At 48.7% G+C, this 17,597-nt stretch overlaps 1 protein-coding gene across 4 annotated transcripts in view; it reads right to left on the bottom strand.

The window, feature by feature from the left end:
• Zfat (zinc finger and AT-hook domain containing) overlaps nucleotides 1-17,597 on the bottom strand; it is a 243,152-nt gene that overhangs the window by 116,364 nt on the left and 109,191 nt on the right. For all 4 annotated transcript variants that reach the window (XM_069991451.1, XM_069991452.1, XM_069991453.1 and 1 more), the window contains one exon: nucleotides 9,384-9,635. In XM_069991451.1, coding sequence (XP_069847552.1) covers nucleotides 9,384-9,635 — 252 coding nt within the window. The remainder of the gene's footprint in view (nucleotides 1-9,383; nucleotides 9,636-17,597) is intronic.

Raw genomic sequence — 17,597 nt, forward strand, 5'->3', positions numbered from 1 at the left:
AGGCTGAGATCTGAGGATCCCAGTTCAAAGTTAGACCAGGCATGACACTTATTTCCAGTTAGCCAGTAAAAAAGCCAGAAGCTCTGGGTCAAAAAAGCTAAGGGACAGCTACTAACACACAGACAGACAGACACACACACACACACACACACACACACACACACACACACACACACACACACACACACACACACACACACACACACACACACACACACACACACACACACACACACACAGGCATCCAAGTTTAGAAATAAAGGTATTAGAGTGGAAGGTGAGGGAGACCCAAGTCAAACTCTTAAGTCGTCCTAATGCTGCTTTTTTGAGATGGATCATCTTCCAAACTTCCTGCTGCAGGTACATGCTTAGTCACTAGTGTTACTGTTTAGATCTGGAATGTTCCCCAAGACCCTATATACTCAGGCTTGGTCCCTAACTCATAGTGTTCTTTGGAGGTTGTGGGGTTTAGGAGGTGGTCTTGGTAGAGGAAGTTAGATCACTGAGGGCATGCGTTTAAAGGGGATATCTGATTCACACCGCTTCCTGTTTCCTTGCTTCCTGTCTACCACAGGGTAGTTTTGTTCCATCACACATTCCCCAGCAGTGTGCTGCCCTGCCACAGGCCCAAACCATGCAGCCTACAGACCAAAGACTGAAACCAAAATAAACCTTTCCTCCTTTCAAGTTGATTACCTCAGCTATTATGACATGGTGGTGGTAAAATGATGAACATACACATTGAATCCAAGGTACTATTTTGTCTTCAAACAATTAAATGTTCAAAAACACCTTCACTGAACTCTAAAAAGAAAACCAGAGGTAACTTTAGTGAGATCAATAGCTGAAATCTCTCCATGATGCTTAAAAGCAGAAAGAACAGATTAGGTGATGTCATACCCCTATGAACTCTTTCTAGCTGATGAGCCTCCTGATGGAAAAGGAGGCTATACCAACCTCATCCACGTGGGAGAGGCTCACAGGGAATTATGTGGTCTCTGCTGTCTAGTGGTCTTCCTCTGGGGAGTACCACAGAAGGGAAATAAAACTACAGTACTATAATCATGCCTGATATAATCATCCTTATTCCCTAACCAGCATGTGATGGTTTGCAAGCCATTTCCCCAGCATCAACTACCACCTGTATCCAGTTCTATCCACACACATGTCTTTTTAGCTGATCCTTTGATGTTTTACTCTTTGCCCCCAAGGCTTTTAGCAATGTGCTCTTTCAGAAAACAAGGCCCTTGGCTAAAGCCCTTGGTCCTTCAAAGCTCACATCATGCTTCATCATGGTCTGCCTCCAGCTGTGACTGTCAGGGCATTGGAAGGTAGCTTCAACTCTTGTCATAGCAGGACCTTGGCCAAGTGACCTCTCGGGGAATTTTAGTATAATCAATGGGTAGGGCATGACTTCTCTAATCACAGAGGGTGAGCCCTCACAGTCTCACATTCCTCCCAGGCATACCTGCACCCCCATCCAATGAGCGAGCACCTTGGCAGAACCCTGGCCGAGGAATTAAAGCCACTAGATGAAGATGTATGAGCTGCTTTGCCAGACACCACTTCAAGTCAGTCACGGTTCTGAGAAGGCATGATGGAGAACACCAGATTTGGAGTCAAGGGCATCTGAGCTGAGACCCAGGTCTGTCTTTCCGTTGGGTGAATTTAGAACTGTCTGCACTTATGACTGTATCTGCAGAATGAGTCACTGTCAAGTTCACATGAGTGAGCAGATGCCAAGCCCTCTCACAGGCTCAAGCCCAGCTCAGGCCTGAGTTTGCAAATGCAGCCACCCCCACCATCCAGGATTCTGGTTGGGCTCAAGTCTCCAACTTCCAGAAATCAGCAATACATAGCATTCAATAACTACTAGTCTGGTGTGTGTTCTAATTATTCTATTTCATTAGTAGTGATTTCTAATCTTTTATTGGGTCTGATTTATAAATTTTAAGGGCCATACATCCCTACATTTAGGGAGAATATACATGCTATAGGAATAAACATAGTATACACGGGTTTGGTGCCATCTACTGTTTCAGGAATCTGCTAGGTCTCAGAAAGTACCTCTGGGATAAGGAGGGATCAGAGTTACTTCTTTATGGTTTCCTCTGGTTTACAGCAATAAAGGAGAGTGGAGACAGACCACCTGCCCCACCCTTGCACCTAGCCTGTGTCTTCCCAAGTGACTGGCAACAGTATCTTTTGATTTCTTGACATCTGTGCACTATTGCACATTAACATAATTCTTTGTATTTCATTTCCTTTGGAAATGACGGCATTTAGAGAAATGATAACACTGCACAGGGAATACAAACCTCAGAGGGAGCAGATGTTCACAAATGGGTGTGCATATTTCTGCAGAAGCCCAGCCTCCACCCGGGGCAGGGCACTCTGCACAGGGAGGGCATCGGGCTGACCCTCCTGACAGTAAATAATGAGCAAAAGACTGTGTCCCTGGACTCACAGAGCAGTACTGCTGGCCACTTCTAGTCACACTCCACCAGCTCTAAGAGGGGTCCCATAATCAGGATCAGAGGCATCTGACTTCCACTTGGGTCTAGCCTTTAAAGGCACCAGCAGAAGATGAAAGGGAAGGGGGAGATGAAAGGAAGAGGGAAGGAAAGAACAGGAGGGGGGCTCTCTCCCTCACTGCCAGGTCACCCTTGGGACCCCACGGAGTTCCGTGACCCTTCATTCCCTAAACCCAACTTCACTCCAGCACCCTCTCCAGCTCCACCCTGTTCCGGCTCCCGCTGTGCTCCAGCTCCCACCCTGCCCACCGGCTCCCTGGCTCCAGCTCCTCCCTGCTCCAGCTCCCCCTGTGCAACAGCTCCCCCCTCCAGCTCCTCCCTGCTCCGGCTCCCCCTGTGCAACAGCTCCCCCCTCTCCAGCTCCTCCCTGGCTCCAGCTTCTCCCTGTGCAACAACTCCCCCCCTCCAGCTCCTCCCTGCTCAAGCTCCCACCCTGCCCACCCCCTCCCTGGCTCCAGCTCCTCCCTGCTCCGGCTCCCCCTGTGCAACAGCTCCCCCCCTCCAGCTCCTCCCTGCTCCGGCTCCCCCTGTGCAACAGCTCCCTGGCTCCAGCTCCTCCCTGCTCCGGCTCCCCCTGTGCAACAGCTCCCCCCCTCCAGCTCCTCCCTGCTCTGGCTCCCCCTGTGCAACAGCTCCCCCCCTCCAGCTCCTCCCTGCTCCGGCTCCCCCTGCCCACCCGCTCCCCGGCTCCAGCTCCTCCCTGCTCCGGCTCCCCCTGTGCAACAGCTCCCTGGCTCCAGCTCCTCCCTGCTCCGGCTCCCCCTGTGCAACAGCTCTCCCCCCTCCAGCTCCTCCCTGCTCCGGCTCCCCCTATGCTCTAGTTCACCAGCTCCCACTGTGCTCTGACTCCCCCTGCCCTGGCTCTCCCTGCTCCAGCTCCCCCTGCTCCAGCTCCCCCTGTGCTGTAGCCCCCCCACCCCCGCTCCAGCTCCTCCCTGCTCTGACTCCCCCTGCCCTGGCTCTCCCTGCTCCAGCTCCCCCTGCTCCAGCTCCCCCTGTGCTGTAGCCCCCCCCCCCCCGCTCCAGCTCCTCCCTGCTCTGACTCCCCCTGCCCTGGCTCTCCCTGCTCCAGCTACCCCTGCTCCAGCTCCCCCTGTGCTGTAGCCCCCCCCCCTGCTCCAGTTCCTCCCTGCTCTGACTCCCCCTGCCCTGGCTCTCCCTGCTCCAGCTACCCCTGCTCCGGCTCCCCCTGTGCTGTAGCCCCCCCCTCCAGCTCCTCCCTGCTCCGGCTCCCCCTGTGCTCTAGTTCACCAGCTCCCACTGTGCTCTGACTCCCCCTGCCCTGGCTCTCCCTGCTCCAGCTACCCCTGCTCCAGCTTCCCCTGTGCTGTAGCCCCCCCCCCCGCTCCAGCTCCTCCCTGTGCTCCACTCCCCCTCTCCTCCAGCTCGTCACTGCCCCAGCTCCCCCGTGCTCCAGCTCCAGCTGGCTGATGCTATACCTGAGCCTGCTCACACTTTCACCAACAGTATCCACAGTGAACTCACAGGACACCAATCTGACTACACCACCTTCTCCTCTAGGGACTTCTTGCTTCTCTCCATCTCTAGTCCTGGCTCTTCCACTAGAGCACCTCCCACTCACCTCTTCTACCATATGTTCCTGCTCAAGCCAGCAACCAGGTACAGCTGAAGCTGACAGACCCTCTAGCCCAGGCTCAGCTCCCGGAGCCTCCTGGCATCATTTTCCCGTTCACCCATTCCTCCTCACTTAAAGGTGAGCTTGCTGCTGCCTGCCCAGGACCTCCCCACACATCCTGGGAAAGCCAACCTTGGTAGCAGGCATCTGAAGTTCTCACCTCTGAATTCTTCATAGTAACATGTGAAGAGTAACATGTCCTTCACATGAGGCAGGTTGAGCTCATAACAAGCAGGTAAAGAGTTAAATGTAAATGCAATCAGTTTGTAGAAATTAGTTCATATGCATTCATATATAATTAACATTGCACTAATATCCAAAAGTACCTATTCTAAATTGCCCCTGAACTAATTAAATCTCAGAAAGCCCCGGAGAGTAAAGTGTTATCAGCCATATGAACAAAAGGCCCAGAAGAGCTTTCAGAACAGCAGACTGATAAGGGATTATATTCTGGGACTCTGCCACCAATGCGCTCCCCACTGCTAATACAGCAGTTTAGAAAACTTCCCAGACCCAGGGTAATTCTGCTAATGCTGAACAGGCACCGCTCTGCTGTTCCCGCCCCAGGCTTTCTCAGTTCTCCCCTGCCACCAGCACAGCGCCCACAGGGACCAATGTGAAAGGAGCCTGGGAAGGGCAAGAGGCCTGGCTTCACACGTCACCCTACCACCCACATGCTCTTCCAGCGCCCCTCTCAGACCTGCACCCCTCCCAGACCTGCGCCCCTCCCAGACCTGCGCCCCTCCCAGACCTGCACCCTCCCAGACCCGTACCCCTCCCAGACCTGCGCCCCTCCCAGACCTGCACCCCTCCCAGACCAGCACCCTCCCAGACCTGCGCCCCTCCCAGACCTGCGCACCTCCAGCTTTGCAAGTGCCTACAGTAACTTCACGCCATCCCTGCCGCTCTGCCAACTCATCTCAGAGCTGCAGCTCAAGTCTGCCTGAGGGCTAGGGACAGGGTGCTGGTGGGAATCTGGGAAGGCAGGAACGACACTGAGCTCTGGAAATGCGCATGAGATGGCAGGCAAGGGAAGGGCGCTGGTGTTCCAAAGAGCTGGTGAGATAGTATGATGGAGGGTCTAGCTGGTGCAGGGCCTGCCAGAAGCAATGAAGGACAGTGGGAGATATTCCCAGGGGAAAGGGCGAGGGGCTTTCTGAGCACAGAGGACAATGTGCACAGAGCAGGGGACACCAGGCCCTTCAGCAAACACTGCAGAGCCTTGAAGGCAAGGTGGAAGTCAAGGGGCAGAGCACAGCGGCAGCCAGGTCTTAAATGCCCTGGACAGTTCTGAAGGGAGCAGCCTCTAAATTGTGGTAGGTGCCACGGAAGGCCATCTATACAGCAGGGCAAGGTCTGGGTGCCCTTAGGTGTCAACCTGCACAACACCACAGTGAAACTGGCACGCAGGATGCCAGCTCACAGCTGGCGCTGGAACCACGAAGATGGACAGAAAACCTGTGGCAGTCACTCGTGATAACCACCAAGCATTTCCAGTTCTCTCCCACCTTGGGAATGTCACAAAATTGCACCCCGGGGTCCCCGGAGGTCAGATGAGGCCATGTGATTCCTCCTGGCCAATAAACTGTGAGGGCAGAAGTGCAGGTGTCAGTGAGTCTCTCTCTGGGAGAGTCTCTTCCTCTCTGGCACCACAACAAAGGTCAACTTAGACACGACTCAGTTAGGGTGGGTCCTGAGCAAGCCAAGCTGTGTGAGGACCTGTAGTAAGACATGCAACCCCAGAAGAAGGCGAATGTGGTGAAGGGTGGGGGGTATGAGGTCCCTGCAATCCAAGGAGCTCCGCTTTACGGGCATGGCCCATATCACCCTGACTGGCTGAACCAACAGACCCGTGATGGGCAGAAGAGGAACAGGACAGAGCCAGCTGGGCTGGAGTAGTATACAGGCAGGTAGAGCTGGGGAGAACAGGTCACAAAGGACTGTGCACTAGGCCACATGCCCACACTAAAAGTGTGTCCAACACTGAGTGCCCTGGATACGCCTGGTTTCCGCTCTCCTGAGTAATACAGAGAAGAAAATGCACACCTACAGGCAACAAAAACAAACCTCTAGTACCATTCCCTACCTTTCCAAGGAGTGAACCTTGGAGTGAACCAAGGTGAACAAGGAGCATTCAGAGCATGACACAGCTCGCCACCTTGTCCTCTGCAAGTGCCCAAGTGCAGCTCAAAGCACTGTCGTGTACACAGGGCGGCTATGTAACTAGCCCAACTTCAGCAGGAAGCAGCTGGGAAAGGACTGGAGACAACGTGTCCTGAAGAATGCATCTTAGAGTACCTCTTAGATGCCACCATGAAGCCAACGCCCGGCCTGCTGGAGAAAGGACTTTGCAGTAGTAGGCGGACATTTTACAATGCTCCTTGCATAAAACAACCCGAAATAACAAGCTTAGGAGGTCGAGAAGCCACTTTTACAAACTTGACATATTGCTTTCTGTAGGCTGCAAATGTTTTTCAAAAACACCAGCTGTTCCACAGAAGGACAGGGAGGGAAAAAAAATCTCTTCTCCAAGTTTCTCTTACTATTTAAATGCAGCATAAAATAAATACATGTCGAATGCCTATCAAAAGTGTTATTTTAACTTGCCAGGGTTCAGAGAAGAGGGGGAGAAAAAACACTTATTTTGTTTTCTTCTAATCGGTTTTAACAAGCTAGAGTCGAGGTCAGTTGTTGGAAATGTCACTAAGCTGCTCTTTACCGAGCATGTGCTAAAAGGACATGTGAATCTGTGCTTGGTGAAGAGGGAATGGAACATGGGCCTCAGCCGCCAGCAATGGGTTATAAGGTCATTCTGCACATCTATCTGAGAAGTTTCCATTAGGAAGGGCAGAGTACCCCAAAACTCCCACCTTTCCATCAGGTACTGGAGAAATTAAAGTCCGTTTAGGTCACTCAAATCCGTAGTCATTTTCTACAGGGCTTTCTACTCAAAGAAGCTCATGATCACGTAGGAAACTGTGCCTGTCCACCGCCGCTGCCGCCGCTGCCTAATTATTCCAGACTAGACAATCAATCGCTCAAAACACTCAAGGGAGCGTTCCTTTCTTACCAGGATAGAGAAAATCCTGACGGCAGCCCGAGTGAGACCGCAATGTGAGAACGCAATGGGGAGCTATGGGACCCGGCCCCACCCCAACGCAAGTGAGTGGAAGACGGGATAATCATCATTTCTAGACTTCAGATTCCTCAATTATCAAATTAGAAAAGAGTCCCAACACAAGGGGTTTTAAGTGACTCTCAAATAATCACAGACTGTGTGATTCATTTACATGGCATTTTCAAAATGACAAACTCATGGACTTGGAGACCAGATCTCCAGGCAGGAGTCGGGGGAGGTGAGAGGGACATCAGTAGGTGACCTTGGTCCTGTCTCCCACCAGCGGAGGGGCTGACAGGATCTACAGGAGCACAGGTGACAGGGACCATACCTGTACTCTTGCAATTTCAATCATGGGCTGCTATAATATATAAGACGAGGAGGGAAGGGGAGGGGGAGTAACTGTTCTGTGCTATCTCTGCAATGTCCTATAATCTATAGTAACTCCAAAATACAAAGGGTTTTTTTTCCTGAAGGATCAAGACTTTTAACTGCTACACGCTTATTTTTACTGAGCACCCTGATTTAAACTATTTCACTTAAATTACATTTAACATAATTCCTTTGGCTATATTTATATTTATTGATATAAATATCTTATTTCCCAACTCATACAAATATAATTTGCATATGGATCAATGATATAAGTATAGTGGAAGCATGCAAGTAATAGAGAAATAATTGAATTAGTTCTCAATTATTTATGGAGATGGAAACCGATTTGTAAGCTATGATCGAAGGAGCAAGAAATTGCGACAGTAAAATGTGAAAGAAAAAAATGTCACAAATGAAACTAAAGGGTAAATGGCAGTTACTTGGGAGGCAGAGATAGGAAGGATCATGTTTCAAGGCCAGCCAAAGCAAAACATTTGAGAGACTCTCTCAAGCATCAGAACACTTGCCCTGATGGCACATGCCTGTCATCCCAGCTACAAGAACAGCAACAGAGGAAGACAAAGCGCAGATGAGCACAGGCATAAGTGCAAGACCCTATTAGAAAAACAAGAAAAGCAAAAGGGCCGGGGACATGTCTCAAGTGGAACAGCATCTGTCTGGCAACAGGCCTTGGCCTTCCAACCTCAATATTTTCTAAGTATCGGTTGATGAACTGTTCAATAATTCATCCCTTCTGCTGGACTCGGCACGCCCCGGGTCTCGCTTGACCATAAGGAGACATTTAGAGTAAGGAGTTTACAAACAGAAGTTCAGAGAAGGATGGTGTGAGACCAAAGGCCAGGTTCCCTTCCTAGCTAATGGCCCCAAGACTAATTATTTCTCTCAGGGGCTGAGTGCTCTTGTCTGGAGTACAGGGAGAGTGACAGAAGTGGGGCATCCACCAGGACAACGAGCTGCTTCTGATACGGTAGGGACTACCCTAAGCCCTGCACAGGCCCAGTAGCTCTCAAAGCTATCGCCAGACAGCACTGCCGTCATCCCCATGGTACAGATGAGAAAACTGAAATGAGAGGGAGTTAGCAAGGGCTGGAGTGGAGTCACACCCTGACAATGGCACTATACAACCTGTGCTCAGAAGTGGCGCTGTGGCTCAAATGGTAGAGTGCTAGCCTTGAGCTGAAGAGCTGAAGGACAGCGCCCAGACCCAGAGTTCAGGCCCCACGACTGACAACAACAACAACAACAAAAATTGTCTTACAACCTGTGCTCCCACACAGCATACCTAGCACAGAACAGAGTGCTTCCTGAACACAGGGTACAGATTGAAGAAGATGTGGACGATGATCCAAGTCCCCCTTATCAACCACAGGACCCAGCGGAGGTGCCCACGCCCCAAGTGCAGCCCGCTGTCCCGCTCCTCCTCCCAAGAAGCTCATCTTCAGATGTGCTCCACAGCTCCACGGAAGCAACTTCACTCCCTACCCAGGGCCACCCCCCTCAAACCCTTTTAGCAGATGCTCTATTGCTTAAGGCTGGCCAGGAACTTATCCAGAAAATGTATGTGATAGTCTTCATTTTCTGCAAGAGCACCTGCTACCGTCCAGTCGTCAGCCTCTACTGGCCAGTCGGTCCTCCCTGGGGGCCGTGGGTATCGTAAGCACAGCGCACGGCTCGCGCTGGCAGCCCTGGCAGCTCTCACCTGCATCTCCTTCCTCCTCCCCCAAGTTCAGCACGATGATGCAGATGTGCTTGCGCAGCTGGCGTGTGTTGGAGAACCTGCGGCTGCACTTGCTGCACTCCAGGCTGCGGGGGCTGAGGCCGCTCGCCTCCGCCGCAGCCAGGGGCCCATCCTCACTTGGGCTGGCGACCGTTTCTGCCTGCTCCTCCTCAGCACTGTGCTTCTTTGTGGACCCCTTCGGCCGGCCTCTCTTCCTCTTCATCACCAACAATTCTGTAAAGGAAGCAAGACAGCACAATGGAGTCACAGGAGGGCCGAGACATGCACTCAAACCTGTTCTAATGGCCCCAAGACAAATTATTCCTCTCAGGGGCTGAGTGCTCTTGTCTGGAATACAGGGAGAGTATAAGAACAGGTTCAGCCTGGCACCAGTGGCTCACACCTGTCATCCTAACTACTCAGGAGGCTGAGAGATGAGCATCGTGATTCAAAGCCAGCCCGGAAAGTCCATGAGACTCTTTTTTTTTTTTTTTTTTTGGGGGTCCGGTCGTGGGGCCTGAACTCTGGGCCTGGGCGCTGTCCCTCAACTCTTCAGCTCAAGGCTAGCGCTCTACCACTTGAGCCACAGCGCCACTTCCGGCTTTTTTCTTTTTGCTTATGTGGTGCTGGGAATCGAACCCAGGGCCTCAGGCATGCAAGGCAAGCGCTCTGCCACTGAGCCACCTTCCCAGCCCCTCCATGAGACTCTTATCTCCAATAAACCACCAGAAAACCACAGGTGGTGCTGTGGCTCAATTGGTAGAGCGCTAGCCTTGAGCTGAAGAGCACAGGGACAGCGCCCAGGCCCAGAGTTCAAGCCTCATGACTGACAAAAAAAAAAAAGAGGTTTGGGCTTCACATTGTACTAAAAATGAAGAGATGGGAACAGTTTCAAACATGATTCACTGCAAACATTTTTAGCACTAATACCACACTATATCTGTATTCTAATGGGCAATTGATTCTACACTACTGATTCTGCTTCAAGACTGTGAGCTGATCAGAACCTCTGCACACACTCTTACTGTAAAGCTAGAAGGTATGAGCTGGCGTATTGTCCTCCAGTCCACAAACCCTGCCCGTCATTAACCATCATCTCCATTTACCTAGTCCTCAAAAACTGCTTCAGGACTCTGCAAAACGACTCACAGCTGCTTAGCTTGTCATGTCCCTAATGAGTTACACAACTATTCAGATTATTTCAAGGAGTCAAGCTGTCACAACAACAATAACAACAACAAAAAAGTAATTACAACCTAAAGCCACAAATGATAGGGCAAAAGACAGTAAGGATACTTTGCAAGTTTCCTGGAGACCTAGTGATTTGAAACGCCCCAATCAGAGCTTCAAGAGAACCAGTTTCAAGCCACCTGCAGAGGCATTTCTCTTCCCTAGCAGCTCCAGAATGAAGAGGGGAGTGGAGGAGGGGAGGGGGTCTGGGAGCAGAGCCTCATGTGCAGCTGCACGAAGACGGAGTGGGGGGGTTTAGGGGACACAGCTTGCCTAAGAGGGCTGTCCTGGCATAGCATCCGGGTAGAGGCAGGAGTCCTGGGACAGGCACCATCCCCGGTGCACATTCAGCCTGGGCCCTTCCTGCTCTCTCTAAAGCTGTGACTACACTGCAAAGCACCAGTGACTATCCACTGCATCACCAAGTAGGTCCTTTAATTCAGAGGGTCACGGGCACATCCAAGTCTCTGCGGAAAGCCACAGAGGCAGAGAAGAGAAAGGTGACCCTGAACACTTTGGACAAGAAATCTACTTGGCACAGGGTCCCCAGGCACCAGAATGGGGCAGAAACAGGGACCTCTCCGGAGCAGGGCCTCCATGCAGCCGTGATACCAAGGATGTGGGTCCTAGTGGAGGATCCAAGCCAGAACCTTCTCTGGCCGTGGCAGCAGCACAAGCTCGGCCATCTCTCCACCTCACCAGACGTGCTGGGGAGGCAAGGTGAAGGCCCAGAAGAGATACCGTAGGCCCTTGGATCCCCTGCCAGTACCGAGCTCTGCCAAGGACAGATGCTGCATTTCTCAGAGAACCAGCCCTGTGCATGGGAGCACACAAGAGGAAGGAATAAAATCACAGAGTGAGGCCAAGGCCTGTACTTCAAAGTCATGAAAGCTCCTATTATTATTCTTCACAACAACACATCCAACCTTCAAAGGCAACAATTAGTATCAGAGGAGTAGCAGAGTCTATAAAACACCCATCTCATGTCACATCAGCCATGCTGCAGACTCGCTTAGGGAAGCCCTGACCCAGCAAGGAACTGAAGGCCTACCGCACAGACAGAGGCCACAGCTCTGAAATGATCTCCAAGCATAGGGCTGTGTAGTCAAAAATGATCTCAAACCAAAGGAAGGCCCAGCCCTTGTCTGGGTGACTCGGAGGTGACTTCAGGCCCTAATGTCCCTCCTGCAGGTGTGTCTTTGTCCTCTGGGGAATTCCGGCATGGGCGATTTATGATGGGGTCTTTGCAAGGCAGCACAGTGGCTCCACCCTCCAGAGGAGTGAGCAGCAGCCGTGTCAGTCAGAACCTCTAGGATAGCAGATGCTACACGTGACAAACATACCACTGAGACCAAACCGGATGCACACAGCCAAGCTTGGCTGACTTTCTGGGTAGAAATACTCTTGATACTCTCATACGTTGAAGACGTTGCTTCCAAGATTCCACAGGGCCCCAAAGCTCCACGGAGAACCTTCCTGATCCTAGACAATAATCCTAAGTGTAATTCTGTGAACTCTTCATGCCAATGGAGTTTGAACTCAGGGCCTAGTGCTTGCTGGGCAGGTGCTCTACCAATGAGCCTTGCCTACAACTAGTTCTGTGAGTTCTAGAAATTTATTGAGCTTGAAGGAAACTACAGTGCATAGCTAGCTGATCAGAGAGAAAGCCTTCAGGACCTCCTAAAGTCATGGCAGACTAGTGGGGAACAGAATCCTTAACCTAGGGAATCAGTACACCCAGCATGGCACTACCCCAGACACCTGCAGAGCACGCTCTTGAGGACGCAGAAGTGGAGGGGGAATGGAACAATGAGGTACTGGCTGTCCAACAGAAACAGTGCCCATGCCACCAGTTGACATCTGCCCACAGAGTAGAGATTCCTTAAAGGCACAGTCCTTGCCCCTCAGCACCCAAGCCCATGAGCAGTAAATGCAGGTGGACTGAAGTGACACAGACATGCAGCTTGGGATCTGGCGGTCAAGGAAGAGCAAACTGGCCCTGAAAGCCTCCGATGGCCCCAAGCACAAGGATGACAAAACTAATCTTCCATCCTCCACATCCGTAATTCAGCTACTCCAGACCAATTAGTTAGCTAAAAATGAAATATTCATAAATGAACTCAGAACAGCTTAAGTACTAGAAGCAAACTGCTGTCTACTTCCCTCATTTGACAAAAAAATGTTGACAATCCTGGTACTGCACAAAGAAAACTATACCTCTTTGTCAAAACGTTTGAATGGACTGCCAGCGACTCTTCTTCCTGAATCCCCTAACTCAGCCTGCCGCCGAGCTCCTGCAGTTGTGTGCAGTGAACCCCGTCCCTGCTCAGGACGGCTGGGCAGCTCGCACCTGCACAGGGTCTCCAGCATCCAGCCTTCTGTTCTAAGCTCTCTCCGCCTCCAGCTTTTGTCTCACTGTCATCACTGGCTCTGGAACTTTGCAATACTCTGGATAAATTTACCAGGCTTTCTAGGTTCTCTAGCACATAATCCAACTCAGCACATGTGCACGCATACGTGCGCGTGCACGCAGACACAGACACACAGACACACAGACACACACACAGACACACACACAGACACACACACACACACACACACACGTTCCCCTGCTCTTTCCTCTACCTCCTCCTCCATGGTTCAGTGCAATTTAAGACATGCATAGGTGATCTACTTCTTTTACTCTTCCTGCCTGTGATCATCTCTCACTTGAAATCAGACCCCTTCCCCCAATTCACATCCTAGTATCTCAGTTCCTCCTCCAAGAGAAGTATCCAAGCTACTGAAGCAGAACAAGATCTCCCTAAGAATTGTTTGCCTTGGGCCACAGCACAGTATATGTCATATACCCCTGGCTTCCTGATGGTGTCCCTTTTTCCTCTCTTTCTACCACAAACCCTGAGGCTAGATCTGGGTTTTTAATTCTAGGGTCCCACGGGATCTGAACTAGATCTATAGATAATACTAAAGAACAAACACAATTGGTTGCATCATTTCTTGTGTTCCTAGTCTCCAACCAGAAGAAAGGGCAGAGCCATGGTGTATGCTCACCTGGCTGCAAAACTGCAGCTTGAGACAGCTCCTCTTACAGAACTGAGGCAAAGGCTTTAGTGTTCACGTAAAAGCTGAGCATTATGGAAAAATAACCTTGCAAAATAAAAAATTTAATAACGTAATGGCGTATCTGTGCATCGGTCAAGTTTGTGAGACACGTTCCCAGCTATCATCTCATTTCATCCTCATGAAAACTCACCAGATGAGTGTAGCGAATGTAATTTCTCCAGTGGGAAAAGAAAAAGGAGACCAAACAGTTCAGGCAGCTTGGCACCCTCTCCAGAACCAGCTGCTGAGCATGCAGAACTGGCATTTGGGCTTCTTGATCCCCAGTTAAAAGTCTTACCTTCTGAACCATAGCCCTCAGGTCTGAGCAGCAGATGTTAAACCAACCTATTGTCTGGAGGACAATGAAGGTCAGCTCTACTCATCACAGGAAATCAGCCTATGCATGGGGTACAGAGAATGCTGGCTTGGAGTTAGGCAGCCCTGGATCACCCCCACATACACATCCAGTGTCGGTTTCCAACAGGAAATAAACAGAAGAGATTCTATTTTATCATCTCTGTTAATAAAAGTGATCCATTATAATACTGAGCTTTATACTTTAGAGGTGGCTGATAAAGTAGTAATTGCTTATTATTCTGGCCACAGACCTTAACATTTTGATTTAGAATATCTCTTCTAAGAAAGCATTACGTTCCCAGCCAGGCCGCCGCTAGAAGTAGGGCACACAGATCCTGTGAGGTGTAGACTGGTGATGGCAGCCTGCTGGTGCTCGCGTTCCGCAGCACAACCTCTACTCTCACCAGCTGAAGATTGCAGAAAATCCTGAAAGACTAACATTTTAGGGCCCTGACAGTCAATCTTCCTGACATTTATTTCCAAGGCCCAGGAAGCAATAGAGGAGATGATGAATTATTTATCAGAACAGAGAGAACGCAAGCCTTTCAGGTTTCTGAAGAAAGCGACATCCCCTCTGTGAGGACACACTGCACCCTGCCCCACAGCGCGAAGCCGGGAGGCCCGGGCTCCCCAGGCATGCCCTGCCCCCTCCTTTCTTAGAGCCATGACTGACAGTAACAAGGTACACATACCTCAGACAATACAATGGGACTTCACCTGTCTAGCCTCACTTTTTACCCCAATACCTCCATCAGCATCAACCCCATTACAGACTGGTAGACTGGAAGATGACTAGTTACTTTGCCCCAAGGGCACAGAACTAGACAGTGGCAGCGCCAGGATGTGAACTCAGACCTGACTGCCTCAAATTCAAGGAACTTGACACAGTGATAGTGACACACTCCTCCATACACTCCCACTGATTGTATTTGTGACAGACGTCCAGAAGAGAAAATACAATAAGGTTAAGTTTAGACGTGATCTTCCCTAGGAAGCCTCCTTTTGCCCTCAAACTAAGGTATGTGACCCCCACATTAGCAGCCCAGACTCAGCCCCAGGGAAGCCCCGATCTTGCTATCTACCAGGCAGAGGATACCCAACACCAGTACCCACAACACCTAGCACAGCACCCAGGCACACAACAATAAACAGTGAACAGGAAGTGGATGGGAAAAGGGAAGTGAGGGCAAGATAAAGGATGAAGGAGCCAGGTGCTGGTGGCTCACACCTGTAATCCTAGCTACTCAGGAGGCTGAGATCTGAGGATCGCAGTTCAAAGCCAGCCCAGGCCCAGAGTTCAAGCCCCACAACTGACCAAAAAAAAAAAAAAAGGATGAAGGATAAGTTGAGAAATGGCCAAAACAAGCTTAGGAACCCCATATATGCTCTTCCCTAAGTGAGCACAACTGCCCTGGCCTCTGCACATGCACATACACATGCGTGTACACACACATACCCAAGACTCCCTCTCACAAACCCAATCATATACATAGATATACACAGATACAATCACACAGGCACATGCATGCACACGCACAGATATTCTTACGAAGAACAAGCTCAGCCCATTAGGCAATTTCTTCCTGCATCACAGCCAGAGATTTGATTAGGAAAAGGGGGAAACACAAAAGGTCATCTTACATGAGAAAAAAAAAAAAGATTAACAGATATACCAGATATGCTATAAGATAAACCAGAGGATTTAGGAGCCTTTATGTTATAGCAGGAGACCAAAATAATACATCAATTACTGCTCAGTTAAAAGTTTAATTAAACCATTTCAAGTATCTCTCAAGTTAAAATGAATTGTGAAGGTTAAACCTGAATGAAAATCATTAGAGAGAAACTAAGCCTCTACAAACCTCAGATTTTATAGACTAATACAAAAAGAAAAAGAAAGAGCTGGAGTTCTTAATGAAAGACTTTTAAAGAAATTTTCTCATCTTAAGAACCTGAATTTAAAGTCTTAGAAGATTCTTTTAAGATTAAACTACATAAGCAATTACTCCTTAATTGTATAAACAAAAAAGGGAATGTATTCAAGAAGAATTTAAGTCAAAAGAAAATTGTTTAATAAAGAAAACTAACACAAATGTAGCTCAGTGGTAAGAATGTGATTATTAGAGTTTTCACTCTTTTTACATGGTTCTGCTTTTTATGGTTTAAGTTACTCATGGTCAATTGCCATGTATTAAGGGGATATATCTAAAATATACTAGAAATTCATATATAATTCTGGTAAGATTCATGAGCTCTAGTGAGTAGTAAAAAAAAAAGCCTAATTTAAAAATGAACAAAGAACCTAAATAGACATTTCTACAAAAAAAAGTCATATAAATGGCCAGCAGGTACATAAAAAGGTATGCAACATCACCAATCATCAGAAATATGCAAACATTAAAAAAACCACAATGAAATATTCGCTCACACAAAGAATGTTATCAGAAAGACAGGAGATAACAAATGTAGCAAGGAATTAAAGAGAATCATGCATATTGTTGTTGGGAATACACATGTATATATCCATTATGGAAAACAGTATGGGACTTCTTCAAACAATAAAAAGCAGGTGTATCATACAATTTAGTAATTACATTCCTGGCTATATATGAAAAAGAAACGGAATCAATGGTTTGTGAAGATAACTACACTCCCATGTTTATTGCAGCGTCCTTCATAATAACCAGGACATGGAAACAGCCTAAGTGTTCACTGATGGATGAGGAGACTGAAATGATAAAAAAAATCGTTCATATTCATTCATTCTGTCTGTCTGTCTGTCTGTCTCTCTCTCTCTCTATCTCGCACACACCCACACCCACACTTAGTTTTATCTCTCACACACATTCTCTCTCTCTCTCTCTCTCTCTCTCTCACACACACACACACACACACACACACAAACACACACACACACACACACACACACACACACACACACACACACACACACACACACACACACACGTATATATCACTTTAAGAAATCCTGCCTGGGCCGGGATATAGCTCAATGGCAAAGTGCTTGCCTAGCAAGTACAACATCCCAGGCTCCATCCCCAGTCCCAAAAAAGAAAAGACAAAAAAAAAGTAAATAAAGAAATAAATAAAAAGAAATGCTGCCACTTAGGACAACATGGATGAACCTTGAGGGCAGTATATCAAGTACAATGAGTTATGAGAAATAGTTTATGATCTTACATGGTGAATCTTAAAAAGTTCAACTCATAGAAATGAAGAGTGTAATTCTGTCTTCTGGGAGGAGGATGGAGAGATGTTGGTTTAGGTTTAAATTTGAATACAAACTTTCATTTGCTTAATAATAAAATTACTGAAATCTAATGTAGAACATGGTGATTACAGCTATCAATACTCTATTATATGCTTAAATTTTCTAAAAGTAGATCAAATATTCCCATCACAAAAGAAAATAAAAATTATAACTAGGTAAGGTGATATAAATATTAATTAATTTGATCCATGGTAAGCAATTCAAAATACATACAT

This window comes from Dipodomys merriami, unplaced genomic scaffold, assembly GCF_024711535.1.
Source record: "Dipodomys merriami isolate MVZ:Mamm:240054 unplaced genomic scaffold, mDipMer1.0.p SCAF_4, whole genome shotgun sequence".
NCBI classification, from domain to species: Eukaryota; Metazoa; Chordata; class Mammalia; order Rodentia; family Heteromyidae; genus Dipodomys; species Dipodomys merriami.